The sequence below is a fragment of the Solanum verrucosum genome, unplaced genomic scaffold, assembly GCF_900185275.1.
Source record: "Solanum verrucosum unplaced genomic scaffold, falcon-dt-bn FXZP01000236.1, whole genome shotgun sequence".
NCBI classification, from domain to species: Eukaryota; Viridiplantae; Streptophyta; class Magnoliopsida; order Solanales; family Solanaceae; genus Solanum; species Solanum verrucosum.
The window spans coordinates 678896-695350 of NW_026020806.1; the positions used below are offsets into that span (position 1 = coordinate 678896).

At 36.2% G+C, this 16455-nt stretch overlaps 1 protein-coding gene across 1 annotated transcript; it reads left to right on the forward strand.

Moving 5' to 3' along the window:
• The first annotated feature begins 393 nt into the window (after positions 1-393).
• Positions 394-16025, forward strand: LOC125813181 (replication factor C subunit 3-like). The gene is made up of 11 exons (XM_049492666.1): positions 394-522; positions 590-700; positions 765-797; positions 2345-2513; positions 4633-4814; positions 7124-7260; positions 7397-7495; positions 10415-10484; positions 10572-10646; positions 11436-11481; positions 15755-16025. The coding sequence occupies exons 1-11, from the start codon at positions 439-441 to the stop codon at positions 15811-15813; spliced, it is 1065 nt and encodes a 354-aa protein (XP_049348623.1). The 5' UTR covers positions 394-438; the 3' UTR covers positions 15814-16025.
• The last annotated feature ends 430 nt before the right edge of the window (positions 16026-16455 follow it).

The following is a 16455-nucleotide window of genomic DNA, read 5'->3' on the forward strand; positions in this document are numbered from 1 at the left end:
TTCAAAATTATTAAAATATATATTTGTTTAATTCAAACCGTGTATCTGGCGAGTAATGATACATGTATCCGGACGGACAAAATATGGTATAGAATGTAATTATCAAAACTATCTTGAATCCTAGTAATTAAGTTCTAAACTAGTGGAATTTATGTAGTTTGCCCAAACTAAAATCCCTAATGTAAAATTCCCTAAATCACGATTCACGTCTCACGACCACACTCCACAGTGGACGTCGACCAAGTATCACGGTTGCAGAGCTGCAGCTCGCCTCTCGTCGACAATTTTCGACTGTTCAGTCTCTCATCAGTCATCTTTGTCAAGGTGCGATGTTTGAGTTATTTCTTCCCTTTTTTGTGTGTTGTCTGTGTTAACAAAGAACAATCATGGTTGATATCTGGTTTCAGGACCATTTCTCTTCAACTATATATAGTGGAAATGTTGTGGGTTGACAAGTACCGCCCTAAAACATTAGACAAAGTTACTGTACACCAGGATGTTGCTCAAAATCTTTGTAAACTGGTAAAATATCTCTCCCACACTTTGTCAATTCTTTCATACTCAAACTCATCACCCTTATTACTATTAGGTCTCAGAGGGAGATTGTCCTCATCTCCTCTTTTACGGCCCTTCCGGTTCAGGAAAAAAAACTCTCATTATGGCACTTCTTAGACAGATTTTTGGTCCAAGTGCTGACAAGGTAACTCTTTAATTCATTTTTTCTCTCTCTCCCTCTCTCTCTAAAAAATTGAAATTTATTGCAGGTTAAGGTTGAGAACAAGATTTGGAAAGTTGATGTAAGCTTTTCCTTGAATTTCTTTTTCTTTTGGAATGCAAGTATGTCAATGTGAATTTTTTGTATATCTGCATTCTTATTAGTTGCATACATATTGACATCAATTGATTCCTTTTTTCTTTCTCCAATATATAAGAAGAAATATTGTAACTTTAATTACCCTTTTTAAAAGTAAAATGCATAAAAACAGTGGAAGATGCTTAACATTGAAGTAACACATACACACTCATATTCAAAGAAAAAGCGACAAAGAATAGTTCTAGTTTGTTCCTTCTAAACTTTTGGTGCACAACATATGTACCTACTCTTATAGATAGTTGGTTAGATTTTTGGTGATTTGATTTATAGCACTGTACTTCTCTTGTAAAGCTATCATCTTCTTCATGTAGCATTAATATAAATAACTTGGATTTATTAAAACAAAGAAAAAAAGGGTCAATAGCTTGGATATAAAATCTTCTTCATACCTTCATATTTTTTGTAGCAACAATTCATGATTGTTATTGGTGTCAGCTTCAGTGACGATCATGTAATAGTAGAAAATCAATGTTAATGTGTATTTGCTTTAAGGATAAAATACATAACTTATCATCAAACATAGAGAGAGCATGCGTATTCGCAACACAATATGCAAGGATGTAGAGTTAATATATATTTTTTGTTGCAAAAATGAGGTGCAATTGATAAAGATCTGGTTTTGGTCAAAGTGATAACAACTGGTGACTTCTATGATTAAGAATTAATTGCAATTGGAATCCATCTCCTCTTTTCTTTGTTCTTTATATTGTTTATTGAACTTTATTTTATTGAGAGTATGCTATCATGTACCACAGAGTACATTAAAAGTTCTTACAGGTTGTGTAGAGAACTAATTAAGTAAATCATGGGCTCAACATTGTGAGTATCCATGTACATTTGCCATGTTGCTCCAAAAAGAAAGAAAGGAAATACAATGAGACTGAAGACTTACATTCTCCTTTATTTCTTAAAAAAATTCTTGTGTTTCTCTTTCTCCAGTTTTAATTTAGTCACGTGTGTATATATATTTTCTCACTGTTTGTCAGCAACATATTGTGTGAATTTCAGTATTAAAGAATAGAAAGTTTAGGCAATATGTAAACAGACAATTTTCATTAACTTTTAAGTTCAAATGAAATTGTGCTAGTTAAAATGACCTGGACTGAAGTGTTAAAAACATGAGAACCCCTCTGATTCCTCATATGCTCTTCCCATGTCTATCACAAAATAAAACAGAACCTTTTATCAGTTTCAGCACTACTCTAATTCAGTTGATGTTTGGAACTGAGTAATTAAAGTACTTATTCATAAAACTATTTTAGTACATTATTTACTAATTAACAATATCTAATTATCTTTTGCATATGAGAGGCTTTTCTGCCAGTATACCTCTAATCTATCTGTCAAAACTGCAAGAAATTTGATATTTAAGAGTTTGGGGAAATGTGATCTCTGAGGGACATTTTGCTAAAGGAAAAAAGCAAGGAGTGTTTTCTTGCATTAATCTCTCTTTATGGGTTTTCTTCTCAGGCTGGTACTCGGACAATTGATGTGGAGCTCACAACATTGTCAAGTACTCACCATGTGGAATTAAATCCAAGTGATGCCGGATTTCAGGACAGATATGTTGTTCAAGAGATAATCAAAGAAATGGCCAAGAATAGACCAATTGACACGAAAGGGAAAAAGGGGTTTAAAGGTGACTCAACAACTTAGTCTAGTTTTTACTTATTAAAAAGAGTCTTAACAACTTTGACTGATTAAATATATAAAAAGCAACTCTTTCTAGCAAAACTTGATCCATCTCCTTGACTCGTCCCCCAAACCCATCATCAAGATTATTTGATGAAGGAAATCCCAACTCACATGATCGTAAGCTTTCTCAAGATCCAACTTACATCAAGTACATGAGTCATCTTTCGTCTTTCTAAATTAGCCACTTCATTTGCCACCAAAGCTGCATCCAGAATTTGTCTTTCTTCCACAAAAGCATTCTGACAAGTAGACACTGTCTTATCCCAATTTTTTTTTTTTTAGTCTATATGAAAGAACGTTAGAAATAATCTTGTAAATGCTTCCTATCAGACTAATATGTCTAAAATCCTTTATATTCATTGCTCCTTCCTTCTTTGGCACAATGGTCATGAAAGATGCATTACTTCTCCCCAACTCCTAGTATCTTGGAATTCTGCAATGATCTCCATCAGCTCACTTCTAACTACCCCCAACACTGTTGGAAATAAGCTAGAGTGAATCCATCACTTGCCACCGCTTCCCGCACTTCTTCTTCATCTATACCCCTTTCCAACCGCTCCTTCATCCCCTTCCTTAATTGACTAAATACTACAATGGCTCCCTTCACTTCCTCTTTGCCCTTCTCATACACCTCTCCATTCACATCTAGAGATTCAATTAAGTTCCTCATCCTATTTGCTATGACAACCCTATGAAATAAGTTTGTATTAGAATTCCCATCTTTCAGCCACAATATCCTCAATATTTGACTCCAACTAGTCTCTTAAGCAACCGCTAAAGCAGCAAGCTACCTTTTCACCATCTCCTTCCTAATTCTCTCCCTATCTTCTAATGCGTTCATCCCTTCCACATTCTTTATTGTCCACCTCATTTTCTAATTCCCTCATTTTAACTTCCACAATCCCAAACATCTCCTTGCTCCACTTCCTCATATTTCTTTTTAACATTTTCAACTTGCTAGCAAGTCGGAAAGATGGTGTAGCAACAACTTCATACCCATTCCACCAAGTATCTTCCCTACCTTTTTGAATAGATCAACACTCCAAAGATGGAACGGAGGGCCCACCAGATTTACTATCATAGTGTTGCCGAAGAATCTTGTGTCAACACACCCATCTTGCTCTATCCACCTTTCCAACAGAAGTTGCTAGCTAACCATCTCCTTCCTCCCGGAAGTGTCTTCACTGCCTGCTCCTCATTAGCAGAGCGAAATAAGGTTTTGGTGTCTCTCAGCTGCATAATTTTCAACCCATCTGCTACTTCCCATTCATTAACAACGCAATTTCTGATTGCCTCGTAAGTGCACCCATTTCGTAATGGAACCAACCAGGCAAGTTCTTGAATTTTTTTTCCTTCTTAAGACATTCTGTAGAAAGAGAGAAACAGGGTTCTCTCGTTGATTTGTTCTGTTGGCATCTTCCCTGAGGTCTAACAATACCCGCGATAGAGCTTAGTGGAAGGACATGACCTCCTTCTTCTCTAGAGACTGTGATCATAGTACTATTTGTTGTAGTTGCTCCTTTTTTCAGACTTCTTTGTTGTGCTTTCTATGGTATTTTGCCATGGCTTCTTCTTCACTTCTGTCATTTGTTTTTCGAACTGCTTTGAGTTTCTTTTCCTTGAGCCGAGGGTCTATCGGAAACAACCTGACTACATCCCAAGGTAGGGGTATCTGCATACATTCTACCCTTCCTAGGCTCCACTTGTGGGGTTACACTAGGTATGTTTTGTATGAATAAATGAAAAACAACAAAATCCGTCATCTGTCTTTTGATAAGGAAAATAATATGATCTGTTATAGATAATTTATAAAAAGGAAGCATTTCATGTGATATATCATGCCAAAGGTTAATAGGACAAGAAGATTGATATTCTATAGTGATTTCTCTATGTTAAGCCGAGGAATTCAAAATAGATATTGAAATGCCTTATCAACTTTGAGATATTATTTTGGAATTTCAATTATTTGCCACCAGCATTGTGTAAATATCTTCTATTATTTGTAATTTGTTCATTAGTAGCTGTAAAAGCTACCTAGCTGATATCATGTTGGTAAATATTAGTTTTAGTGCTAAATGAAGTTGACAAGCTCTCAAGAGAAGCACAACATTCTCTTCGAAGAACAATGGAGAAGTACAGTGCATCATGTCGCCTGATTCTTTGCTCCAACAGTTCTTCAAAGGTCACTGAAGCAGTTCGCTCACGATGCCTTAATGTGCGAATAAATGCACCAATGGAGGAAGAGGTCAGTGAAATTCAGTTGTCCGATTGTTGATATATTTTCTTTCACCATCTTTCTGGTTTGTCCCACTGGTAATAGTACAACATTGTCTTCTTTTCTTTTCTTTTTCTGGTGTTCATACTACAAGATCAAGAGTAGAAGTGTATGTGCTGTTTAACAATTGCCTGCATCTTCTGGGTTCAGGCTTGCATTAGACTAGTGTGTTTATCTGGTCTTTCCTCCAGGGTTTATTTCATGTGAGAATTTCCCTGTAATGACATTCATTCTCACCAAAAAAGGTGCTATGTAAAGTTAACTGTTGTGCTTGCTTAGACATGGCGGATTGGAAATGCCATTTCAACTGCTTTGGCTATTCGTTTACCACAGGAAAAGGCACTTTTTGAGCAAAGGGTGCTATACATCCTTGAACGTAGTTTGAGCAGTCTTTGGTCTTACATACCAATTTGTGCCTTTGAAACAAGATGGAGACTCATCTAGTGAATAGAGTAGCTAGAACAACTAAATGTTGGAATATAATATTTAGAAGACTGCTAAATGACTGGGAGATTGATGGAATGGCGGAGTGTTTGGGCTTGATTGGTGGATTCCCAGGTACTACTCTAGAGCCAGACAGATTAGCATGGGGACATCACAAAGATGGGGTATTTTCAGTGAATAGGTTATACAACTGGGGACTTAAAAGATGTGCAGGAAGATCCATTGGACCTTGGAACACAATATGGAAAAGTGTGGCTACTGCCAAGGTGAAGTGTTTCACTTGGTTGGTTGCTAGGAAAAAATGTTTGACTCATGAGGCAATGCAGAAGAGGGGCATCAACATAGTATCCAGATGCCTCCTTTGTAAAGAAGCTCTGGAGACTAACAAACACTTATTCATGCACTGTAAGGTAACTGCTCAGGTGTGGGCTCTGTTTACAAGCATAGCCAATGAATATTGGACTATGCCTGAACACACCTCTGACCTTCTTAGCTGCTGGATCAAAAGGGGAGGCAGCAAAAGTCAGAAAAGATGGTGGAGAACAGTTCCAGCATGTATATGGTGGATTATATGGAAAGAAAGGAATCAGAGAATTTTTGAAGGAAAGGAGTGTACAATACAGAAGATCAAATGGAAAGTAATTACTACTTTAGGTTTTTGGTGTAAAGAACAGGATATAGAAGAGGAGTTCCAATTAGTGGACTTCATAGGATCTCTGTAAGTATTTCTTTTTAGTCTTTTCCTTTTGTTGTAACAGTCTTTTTTTTGGAGGTGGCCAGCATAGCCCTTAATGCTGAGGAATATAAAAAGTTACCAATTTCAAAAAATAAATAAAAGTGTGCTCTTTTTAATTGCTTAAGCTTTTAGATTAGATGGCACTAACTTCAACATTTATTAGAGCACGCACAGGTCCTGGGTCAGTCTCACCATCACCCATTATTAAAAGTAATATCCACGTGCTTGGCTCATGAAAAAAGAATCAAGTCTGCAGTCTGCATATGAGAGGGCGTGTTATAGATGTAACACTAAATAAATAATAGTGTGACTTCTCTAACAACTTAAACTTTTAGATGAGATCATCACACAGTTCAGCACTAACATTTGAACACATTTCACAGTACGAGAGCAGTAGTTATTTGTAGAATTGTCACATGAGTTTGTTTAAATTTTCTTTACAATTAATTTTTTTTGGTTATACTTGGATTAAATATAAGAACATTTGTTGTAATTTAATTAATTTTCAAAAAAAGTAAAAAAATATAAGAACATTTGCTCAAGTATGTATTGATCTTATTTTAGTTTATTTTTGATTAATTACGGATATTCTAATTTGAGTTATTCCACTGACATGTTCTAGTTGTCCAGGGAACGTTTATAAGATTAAAGTTTTAACTTTAGAAAATACGTCAACTGAAGGACCATAAAGCATGTTTTTTTTTCCAGTGACATTTTCCCCCCATAATTGAGAAATCCCTGAAGGGCAGTGGGCCTTGTTCGAAGCTCATTGAATAATTGATCCACCTTACCCTTCTCCACTTAAATACCATGACTTTTTCCACAGCAGGGTTCAAACCCTTGCACCTAATCTACACATCACGTGCTGCACTCTTACTAGACTAAAGCCTGGTTGCTTTAGGACCTGCGACTCTACTTGACCTAATGCTTCATTGACTTTGGTGTGGGACCATCAGGAAGTTTTTGATTCTTGTAATTTTTCTGAATCAAAGTATATATATGGCCTAGTCAGTCATGTAGCAAAGAATTGTTGACATGTGGTCCTTTGATTATTCATTGCATTCCTAACTGTTTCTTGTTAATCTTTTTTGTTTGACAGATTGTTAGTGTTTTGGAATTTATTGCCAAAAAGGAAGGACTTCAATTTCCACAGGGTTTTGCAGCCCGCATTGTGGAAAAGTCAAATAGGAATCTGAGGAGGGCAGTTTTGACATTTGAGTCTTGCCGTGTTCAACAGTTGAGCCCTTTAACTGCTGGATACTGATTTATTTTAGTTTCTTGCTAGTTTAAGCTGTTAATTATGAGTTTATGGAATATTATTTGCACCAAAGTTTTCTTATGCACGTGCTGATCCCTTGTTTATTTGTGCAAGGTATCCCTTTACAAACAACCAAACTATACCTCCGATGGACTGGGAGCAATATGTTTCAGAAATTGCATCAGACATAATGAAAGAGCAGAGCCCTAAAAGGTACTGTTGACAGTCAATATGAATAGGGTATTTAATATTCAGCTCGTGATTCTATAAACTGTTCTTTGAATGTCTAGTTCTGCCACTAGAGGTCGACACGGAATTCAAGACAACTGGAGATTCAACTTTGAGAGAAGGGAATTTTAAAGTTAAGACGACACTAGGCTTTTGAGTGCTGAGAGAGGAGTATGTTATAAAGACTGAGAGAGAAACCTATAAGACTTCACATGATAACCTTCGGTGGCCCAGTGGTTTGGGCTTGGGACTCCCATGTTGGAGGTCTGAAGTTCGATACCCCTTGCCAGCAAAAGCAAGGGGTTTGCCTTCTGGGTTGAGCTCGTCTCACTGGGATTGCCTATTGTGGGTTACCTCTCCTGTGTGGTTTGTGAGCTATTGTATAGGAGTGGGGGTTTTACCCTGTGCGCACCTATGTTGCGCGGACTCTTCATATTTGCAAGTGAACTCGTCGAGACTCTTCATATTTGCAAGCGAACCCGTCTCGACGCGACACTGGTGCAGGCGCGGGTGCGGGGTGCGGGGTGCGTGTCGGATTCGGTCAATCCGATCGGGACACTTTGACCGGAGCCGAGAAAAGATTTGGGGAAGAAAAAATCAGTTTCCGTCGACCTAAAGAGGACAAAGCTTGAAAAAGTACAGAGAAGAGAAGAAAGAAGAGTTTTTTCTTGAAAAAGTACAAGGAACAGTCTTTTTTTTATCTTTATTGAAAAAGTACAGGGTCTTTTCAATTTTTCTTGAAAAAGAACTCCAAGAGGCAGAAACGAAGGGTTTCTCAAAATAAGTATACTTTTTTATAAAATAAATTATATTTTTCATGTTTATTATATTCTCTCTTCTTTAACAATTATACTCCTTTTATTTTGTATGTAATTGTACCAAAATATGCAATTAATCATTATATATATTTTATAAATAGTTTTAGTAATATTTTATGCAGTTATTTAGTACTTAGTATGTATGGTATAATTCAATTTTTTTTATATATATATATTTATATATCCCACTTATTTGATTATACTAGATATATTGTTATTGAAATATATCTATATAACTATATTTTTATAATATTGAATAATTTTAGCCGTATCCCCGCACCCGTATCCACACTTGAATTCGCACCCACGAATCTTAAAATTTGGATTTTGCCGAATCCGACTCTCGGATTCGCATCCGTCTCGGATACCCGCACCCGAGTCCGAGCAACTTAGGTGCGCGCACACAAAGGGTAGCGGCTGCGGGTTTCCCTTGTCATAAAAAAAAGCAAGCAAAGCAAAATTAAGTCCCTTGTCATAAAAAAAAGCAAGCAAAGCAAAATTAAGTTTCAAGTAATGTAATAAATGACTAGAAATGGGGAAGTTAGTGACTAGAAATAGGAAATTAGAAATTAGTTTTAGAAAACTAGTTGCTTCTATGATTTAGAATCTTAATTTGCATCTAATTTAAAAAGGTTTTCAAACTTGATTGACAGGGCCTTTACTTCATTTATTTAACTTATTGTAGTTCTTTTTACCATAATCCATACATACTTATAGTTAGTTTTCTTACATTACACATGTTAATTTATGTTTTCTTCCTACATTTGTGCCTTTCTTCACTACAGCATACTGTAATTGCGCTTTGGGCTTAAGCCCTGGCGACACTCCTTTGCGTATAAGTAGAAAAGAAGCTGTAAGAAGTCAAAAGGGGGCATATTGAAATTTATCCTTGTCATGGAATTTGTTGATTGCTTTCTTCTGTTAAAGTGAGTAGTTATATGTTGTCTCAGTTTCTGAAGTAGTTTCCAAATTGAGGATCTGAATGTCTTATTTGACTAATAAATCAGTAATGTAAACCACAGACAATTCAGCGAGCGAGTCGCATATCGATAAGCAATTTGTATCCAAACTTCTAAGAAATTGTCCAAGATTTTTTTAAAAAAACTAGCTCACTGAAACAAAAGAAAATTAAAAAAAAAGAAGAAGCAAAAAGAATGAATATTTGCTGCAATCGATTTACAGAAGTCTTCATATCCAAGATCTTTAAAGATCCTTAAAATTCTTTAAGTCCTTTTCATTACCTTGGATACACCAAACAAACGCATACTTTATGAACAATGGTTGATACTCCCTTAAAGCATTTCCTTTTTTGTTCATTCCAATGCAACCAATAATGCATAGTGTTGCATCACAAATTTCCTCACCTATTTCCCATAAAATGTCAAAAGACGGAACTGCACGCTCTTTAATAAGCAGAGCCAGAAGAAACGTTCAGTTGAAAGGCAAAATCCAAATATTCAAGCACAAGAATCACTAGAACGATATATTGGTGTAGTTCAGAGTATATAGATGGTCCTGTGGCTATTGTAGATATCCCAGGATCCTTATAAGATGATGGAGGATCTAGTGATAGTTTTGGCTTTTTCTTTATGTTTTTGTTTGATAGGCACACTCCTGTGGATATAGGATATGCTGTAAATATTTGCTTACCAGCTCTGAGCTGATGATTGATATACAAAAAGTTACCTTTATAAAAAAAAATAAAAAAAATCACTAGAACGATATTAGTTTTTTGCAATGTCTGGAGTTTTAACCTTTCTTTGTAAAGCTTTATGTATCTTCTTGATGCTTTTCAACACAACAACTTGCTTCATAAAAAAGAACAATATTCTACCCTCACTGTAAGTTGAAAAGTGGAAAACTGTATGTGTTTTTGAGCTTACGTTGTTTTTCACATCATTTAAGATATTCAACTATTAATCATGCAAAGAAATCATCATCTTTCATACGAAGTTAGGAAGGAGGGAGGTGGGTAACTTCCCATGGGCAATCTGAACAAGACATGGGTCTTAATTGTGCTTATGACAGCACAACTACACAATGTACATTTGCCTCCTTATCTGAACTGCAATGTTCTTTATTACAGGTTATTTGAGGTAAGAGGAAAGTTATATGAGCTACTAACTAATTGTATTCCCCCTGAAATTATTTTGAAGGTAAGATCTTTTTTCCAGGTGCTTCACCTTTCACTCTGTAAGGTGTTACAAAAGTTTATGTTTGAATGATTCGGCTTTCAACTGCAGAGGCTGCTTTTCGAACTATTAAAGAAATTGGATTCAGAGTTGAAGCATGAGGTGTCCAACTGGGCTGCTCATTATGTAAGTTATTGAGTTACATAATGTTTCATATTAGGTCGATGAGGGTTAAGGAATCAAAGGAATTTCTAAAGGTCGGACTACTCCAACCATTGCCTTATGGTTTTGGGTTGGATGATCAATCATTCTGTAGTATTATAACCAAGTATAATTAGGATTCAAGTCAATGTATGAACTCAGAACCCCTATATTGGTTATACATGCATGAAGGTAACGGGGTTTGTGGTTTGATTTCAGTTGGATTTTACTTGAAAAAGACCAACAACACTATTATGATAAGTAGAAGAAAATATCTTAATATCAAGGTAAGCTCAATAATATGAGCAGTTTATAACTTGGGTGAGGGTTAATAATTGTTTGTTTAGAAAATAGTCCATCCGTCCGAATTTATGTGAAGGTGTTTTATTGTGCATGGAGTTGAGAGAAAAAGAATGACTTTCGAAACTCGTGGTCTAAAACAAGCCATATAAATTTATGCGATTACAAATCATCTCATTAAGGGTTAGATGGGAAGTTTTAAAATTAAACTGTTACCTTTAAAATATCGCATAAATTGAGGCAGAAGGAGTAATAATTACCGTGTCAACAGTGTCTCCTAGTGGGGTGTGTGTGGGTGGGGGGTTGGGGGTTGTAAAGGGATGCTTTATATTCTTTGTTGAATCAGTCATTAGGTTATGTGCACTTCTATTGTATAGATATTTCTGCAATTTTCTCGTGCATGGATTAATATTTGCTGTTTTATAAAGAAATAGCTTCAAACTTTCCTTAAGAAAATCTGTGTGTGTCTTTCAGGAGCATAGGATGCGCCTTGGACAGAAGGCTATATTTCATCTTGAAGGTATTGCATAACCTTTTAATTAGAAATTAACTTTGAGCATTATCAAAAAACAGCTTAGACTGGCTGCTTTGTAGTGATTGAGCTCTATTTTCTCAGATACTGATTTTTGATGTTACCTTTACTTGATCTCTCAGTTGTTTATGCTCTCATACATTGTTTGAAATATAAGTTGCTGCAAGTAACTTAGAAACTACAATGGTGGATCTATTTTTCATGCTTCTGTGATTTCTTGTATGTCTTTTTAAATTTTTAAGTGCACTTAATTTTTGAATACTGGTGTTGTTCTATTCGTCTAAGAGCTTTGGAATGTTTCTTTAAAAAAATCTTCTGCCACATATTTGATTTGTAGATAGGATTTGCACATGCCTAGTTCAGTCTGAAGGGGTTAATAGGATGCTAGTATTAAAGGGATTTTATATTTATATTTGGATAGTGAGCTGATCGGAGCAGAAGCCTGGGAGAACATCATGCGTAAAGAAGCAGTTGGATTATTTATTGTTTAGGTCGATAATCCAAGGAAATGGGCGACCGACGATGTATACAATGTCTTGTGTGAAAAGAATTATGTTGCATGGGGCATAGTCAAGAATTCGCGCGTCTAGAAGATGCAAGTAGCAAAATGAGGATGTTGAGATGGATGTGTTGGCATACAAAGAGAAAATATGATTAGGAACCAAGAAATTCCGAACGAGTGAGGAGATGTGAGACGTTGGCTATGGTAGTATGAGGATAGGTAGAGGTAGGCCTAAGAAGTAGTGCGAGAGGTGATTAGATAGGATATGACACATGTGTAACTTACTGCGTACATGATCTTAGATAAGAGGGTATGGAGGTCGAGGATTAGGGTAAAAGGTTGATAGGTAGTCGAACGTTGACTAGTTTTCCTTATCAGTATTGTTCCAATTGTTACTTTTCTACTATCTTATTCTTTGTTTTACTACCACCTGTTGTTTTTGTTGTTGCTACTGCTCTCTTCTACTTTATTTTTACCTTGGCTTCTTCACTACTGTATTTCCTTTCTATACTTGTTATTATTATGCTTTACTTGAGCCTGAGGGTCTATCGAAAGCAACCTCTTTACCTTCACAACATTGGGGCAAGACTGCGTACACACTACCATTCTCAAACCCCACTTGTGAGATCATACTAGGTATGTTGATATACCTCCCCTTGGGATGCCAAGGCAGCTTCTAGAATATGCATTATCTGGTTTAAGAAAACCGAAGGGTACCTCTGTTAAAGTAAGAAACTGAAAGGAAAATAAGATTTATCTTTGCTTGGAGATAGGGATGGATTCTCATTCAACCTGTAAATATTTGCATGTATTGTACTTGTATCATGATTGTAATTTTTGGAACCACGGATAAGGGGAAGGTGAGGATTACAATTCTAGAACCAGCCATGTGTATGGGTAGGGTGAGAAATTATTATAAGAAAAATCATTTGATTTTAGTGCATAAGGAATATAAAAAAATTGTAGGTCGATGAACGTGATGGTGGAGATATTGTATCTGTATGGTATGATACAAAAATTGTATCTGGATGAGCACTATGGTGTGACCTCTAATAGTCAATATAGTGGGTTGAGAATTATAGGGTCTTAGGTCCAAATCCGGTGAAGCAAAAACACTAGGTGATTTCTTCCCATTTGTCCAAGTCTTGGTGGATGGAGTTACTCGGTACCTGTGTCGGTGGAAGGTAGCAAATACCCCGTGGAACAAGTTGAGGTGTGGGCTAGCTAGCCCCTGCTCCACTGTTCTAACAAAGATATTGTTCGTATATGGATGATCCGTTGTAACATCTACTAATGCTTGTATTAGGGTAGACTGTCTACATCACACCCCTTGAGGTCCGGCCCTCTCCTGGAACCTTGCGTGAATGCGGGATTTTTTCGCATGGGCATGCCCTTCTTATCTATATATCGATGAATTGCTAAGTATTATTATTTATTATGGATGAGTTCACCGAATAGATTTCATGTCTTTTGTCATCCTACTAGGAGAAAAACTTGCCACTTCTAGAAAATGTGTTTTCAGTAGTTTTTCATTTTTTTCCTTTCCCTTTCTGTTTTGCTTGCCAAATAAGGGAAAGGGACATTGTTAGCAACTTTTGATTTTCTCATTTACTTCTAATGAGACACCCTAATATGCAAGCATTTCTCTCTACTTTTCAACTTTACTTGAATCAAACTATATTCCAAGTTAAACAGTGCTCAATCTCGAAAGGTGTATGATGTAGATAGTCTATTGGAGTTCCTCAGTTACCTCACATGCTAGAGTAGAGAGGAACTGAATTTTTTGTAATATCCCTGCTGTAATCTCCCAACACCACCTTGGTGCCGTTTTGATGAATGAAACTTTTTACTAACCTATGAAAAAGAAATGTTGGAAAAGCTTGAAAGTGACCTCTGTAAAGTTACAGCCGTTATCATTGACAGTAATACCTTTTGAAAATTAGAAATTAAAAAAATGAAGTAAAACTATTTTTAATAAGGAAGAAGTAATACTGTTAGCAGAGGCAGAGGAATGTCTAGCATGTGAACCGTTAATCTTTTGGGGGTTGATCTATAGGAGTTGCTTAAAGAGAAAAAAAGCAAGAGTCTCAAGGAACATTCTGTGAAGTACTAAATAAGACCGATGTCCTATTTGGGGTTGCATGTTAGGTGATTTAGGTGCATCTCACAGTTGAATGCTTGGCGTCAAATATCAATTTTAAGAAAACTGTTGATATACTCCAGACCCCTGAAATAGAATTACACTGACTTGAGGAAATGAATGCATGAATAGACTCCCAGAGTTGAGACAAACGTGAGTTGAGTTTAGAGCCATAAACACTTCTATGGGATTCAAATTACTTCCATGTTTCTATTATGATATGCAAACTTCCTGATAAGCTACTGTCAAGGACAACCAACCGTTGCTCAGGATGTAAATTAAATTACCTAAGCTGTCTTTTCAATTATATTGCACATGGATTTTCTATGTACTCAATATGTTCCTTTGCTGTGAAAAAGACAAAGTTGAGTACTTGATTTGCTTACCCCTGTTAATGTTAGTTGCACCATTTCAGTGTTTGGATATTCCAGCCAATGCCCTCCTTTCTCCATGTTATGTTGCTCGGGTTCTCCCAAAATACTGCCGCACCCGTGTTGGATCCTCCAAATATGCTCTACTTTTGAAGATCTGACATTCACCCGTCAACATTTTTGAAGAGTCCGAGCAATATAGATGTGTGCTTCATTACTTGTCACATTTTATATCCCCAAGATATTGTTATGCCTTGCTCGTAAATCTTGTCAATAAAACAAGATATGGATATGGGATTTATCACCAACAGACAATACCAGAAGCTGGGAAAATGGCAGGGAAAGAAATTTTATGAGCTTTCTGCTTGTGGGATCAACTTTACAGTTTTGTGCATATATATTTGAGTTTATATTGTGTTGAACTGCGTGACTAAATATACTTAAATCCCATCACAGTGAGCACATCAACAAAGGGTTATCATATAAGCATAGTTTCTCCGTTTCATGTATTAGGTGTGTTTATGTGTGACTGGAGTGCATGCTAGTGTGGAAGAGTTTTGATGGACACCTTGAACAGAATGATTGAAGCTAAGGAATGTTTCTTCAATTACTAGGGGTGCCTGTTTGTAGGAAATAAGACATTAGTTTTTTTTTTTTATTAGTCGAAGTACTTTTAGTTTCTCATTTGTAACTTGGAGCAGAAAAAACTGAGGAATTTATCCCAAAGTTCTGCATATTAAATGGGTCATGGAGCATTTTTTTTTAGTTTGGGATTTAACTCAAAGTTGGTCACTGAAGGGGGAAGGGGCTCAATATACGTTATAAGTTGATTTTGCTTTACACCAATAAATGATCCAATTAAGAGCCATCTACAAATTGAAAGTGAGTGATGATGACGGTCCATTTGTAACAATCAGGGAGATAATCTTTGGCAGCAAGGGATTGCTTAATTCCATTCTTTAGCATGTATTTGCAGCAGGTGTATGACTGTATAGTCTGCTGTTTGGCAGAGGCAGATATACTTAATTGGAGAAGCATGATAGATGTTCACACTTAATGGTGTCATAGCTACAGACCAAGCTTGCTCAGTAATCACAGTTTTTGTTGCTAAAGTTAAATAATTCTTCTATATATTGGTACAAGAACTGTTATTTTAAAGATGTGATTTTGTTAACTTCCGGATATGGTTTGATGTCTGTAATATGTTTCGAGCTTATTTGGTACCTCATCTTTGATTTGTTTTTGCAGCATTTGTGGCCAAATTCATGAGCATCTACAAGAGTTTCCTTATTTCAACATTTGGCTAAGATAGAAGATCTGAAGTAGTATGGAGCTGTTTGGCAGTAGGAAGAAGTTTTCTTTGTCCGTTGTGCTAATGTCCCGTCGTGTTTTAATTTAATTTGGACTGTACAATTGTGCCTAGACATTACTGTACAAGAATCATACTCCAATTTGATCTCTATCAGAAGGATTTTCTACTGCTAGTATCTTTGCAATTGCCATGTTGCGGTGGGTACAAGGTAGTAATGGGTACATGTTGCAGTTATTTTTTTTCCCTAGCCCCTTTGATGAGGAAAGTAAATGAACTAAGAGGAGTAGGTGTATGAAATTGTGGGTATGAGTTTTGGTGGAAAAACAAGAAATGACAATATTGGGGAGAGCTAGTTCCTCCTATTTTTCAGAGTATTGCACTGAAAGGATGTTAGTGTGTAACATATGACATTCATATATTCTTAAACTAGATTTGTGGGATTAGTGCATGATCCACAAATCATTTCTTTGGAAAAACCCTTGTATGCCTATTCAATTCTTCTTGTTTGATCATCTCAGATTTGAAAAGTTAAACCTGAGAGAGAAATATTTAATTCCAACTATAATCAAATAGAATGGGGAGCAGAGAATATTAAGCTTCATCCCTTTCCCTATATTCCAGGCAAATGAGTTAACTA

Excerpts from the sequence above, each read along its gene's own strand:
- LOC125813181 (XM_049492666.1), top strand. The coding sequence starts at position 439 with ATGTTGTGGGTTGACAAGTACCGCCCTAAAACATTAGACAAAGTTACT. Across the intron at positions 523-589 it reads CTCAAAATCTTTGTAAACTG|GTCTCAGAGGGAGATTGTCC; the intron begins GTAAAATATCTC and ends TATTACTATTAG. Across the intron at positions 798-2,344 it reads ACAAGATTTGGAAAGTTGAT|GCTGGTACTCGGACAATTGA; the intron begins GTAAGCTTTTCC and ends TTTTCTTCTCAG.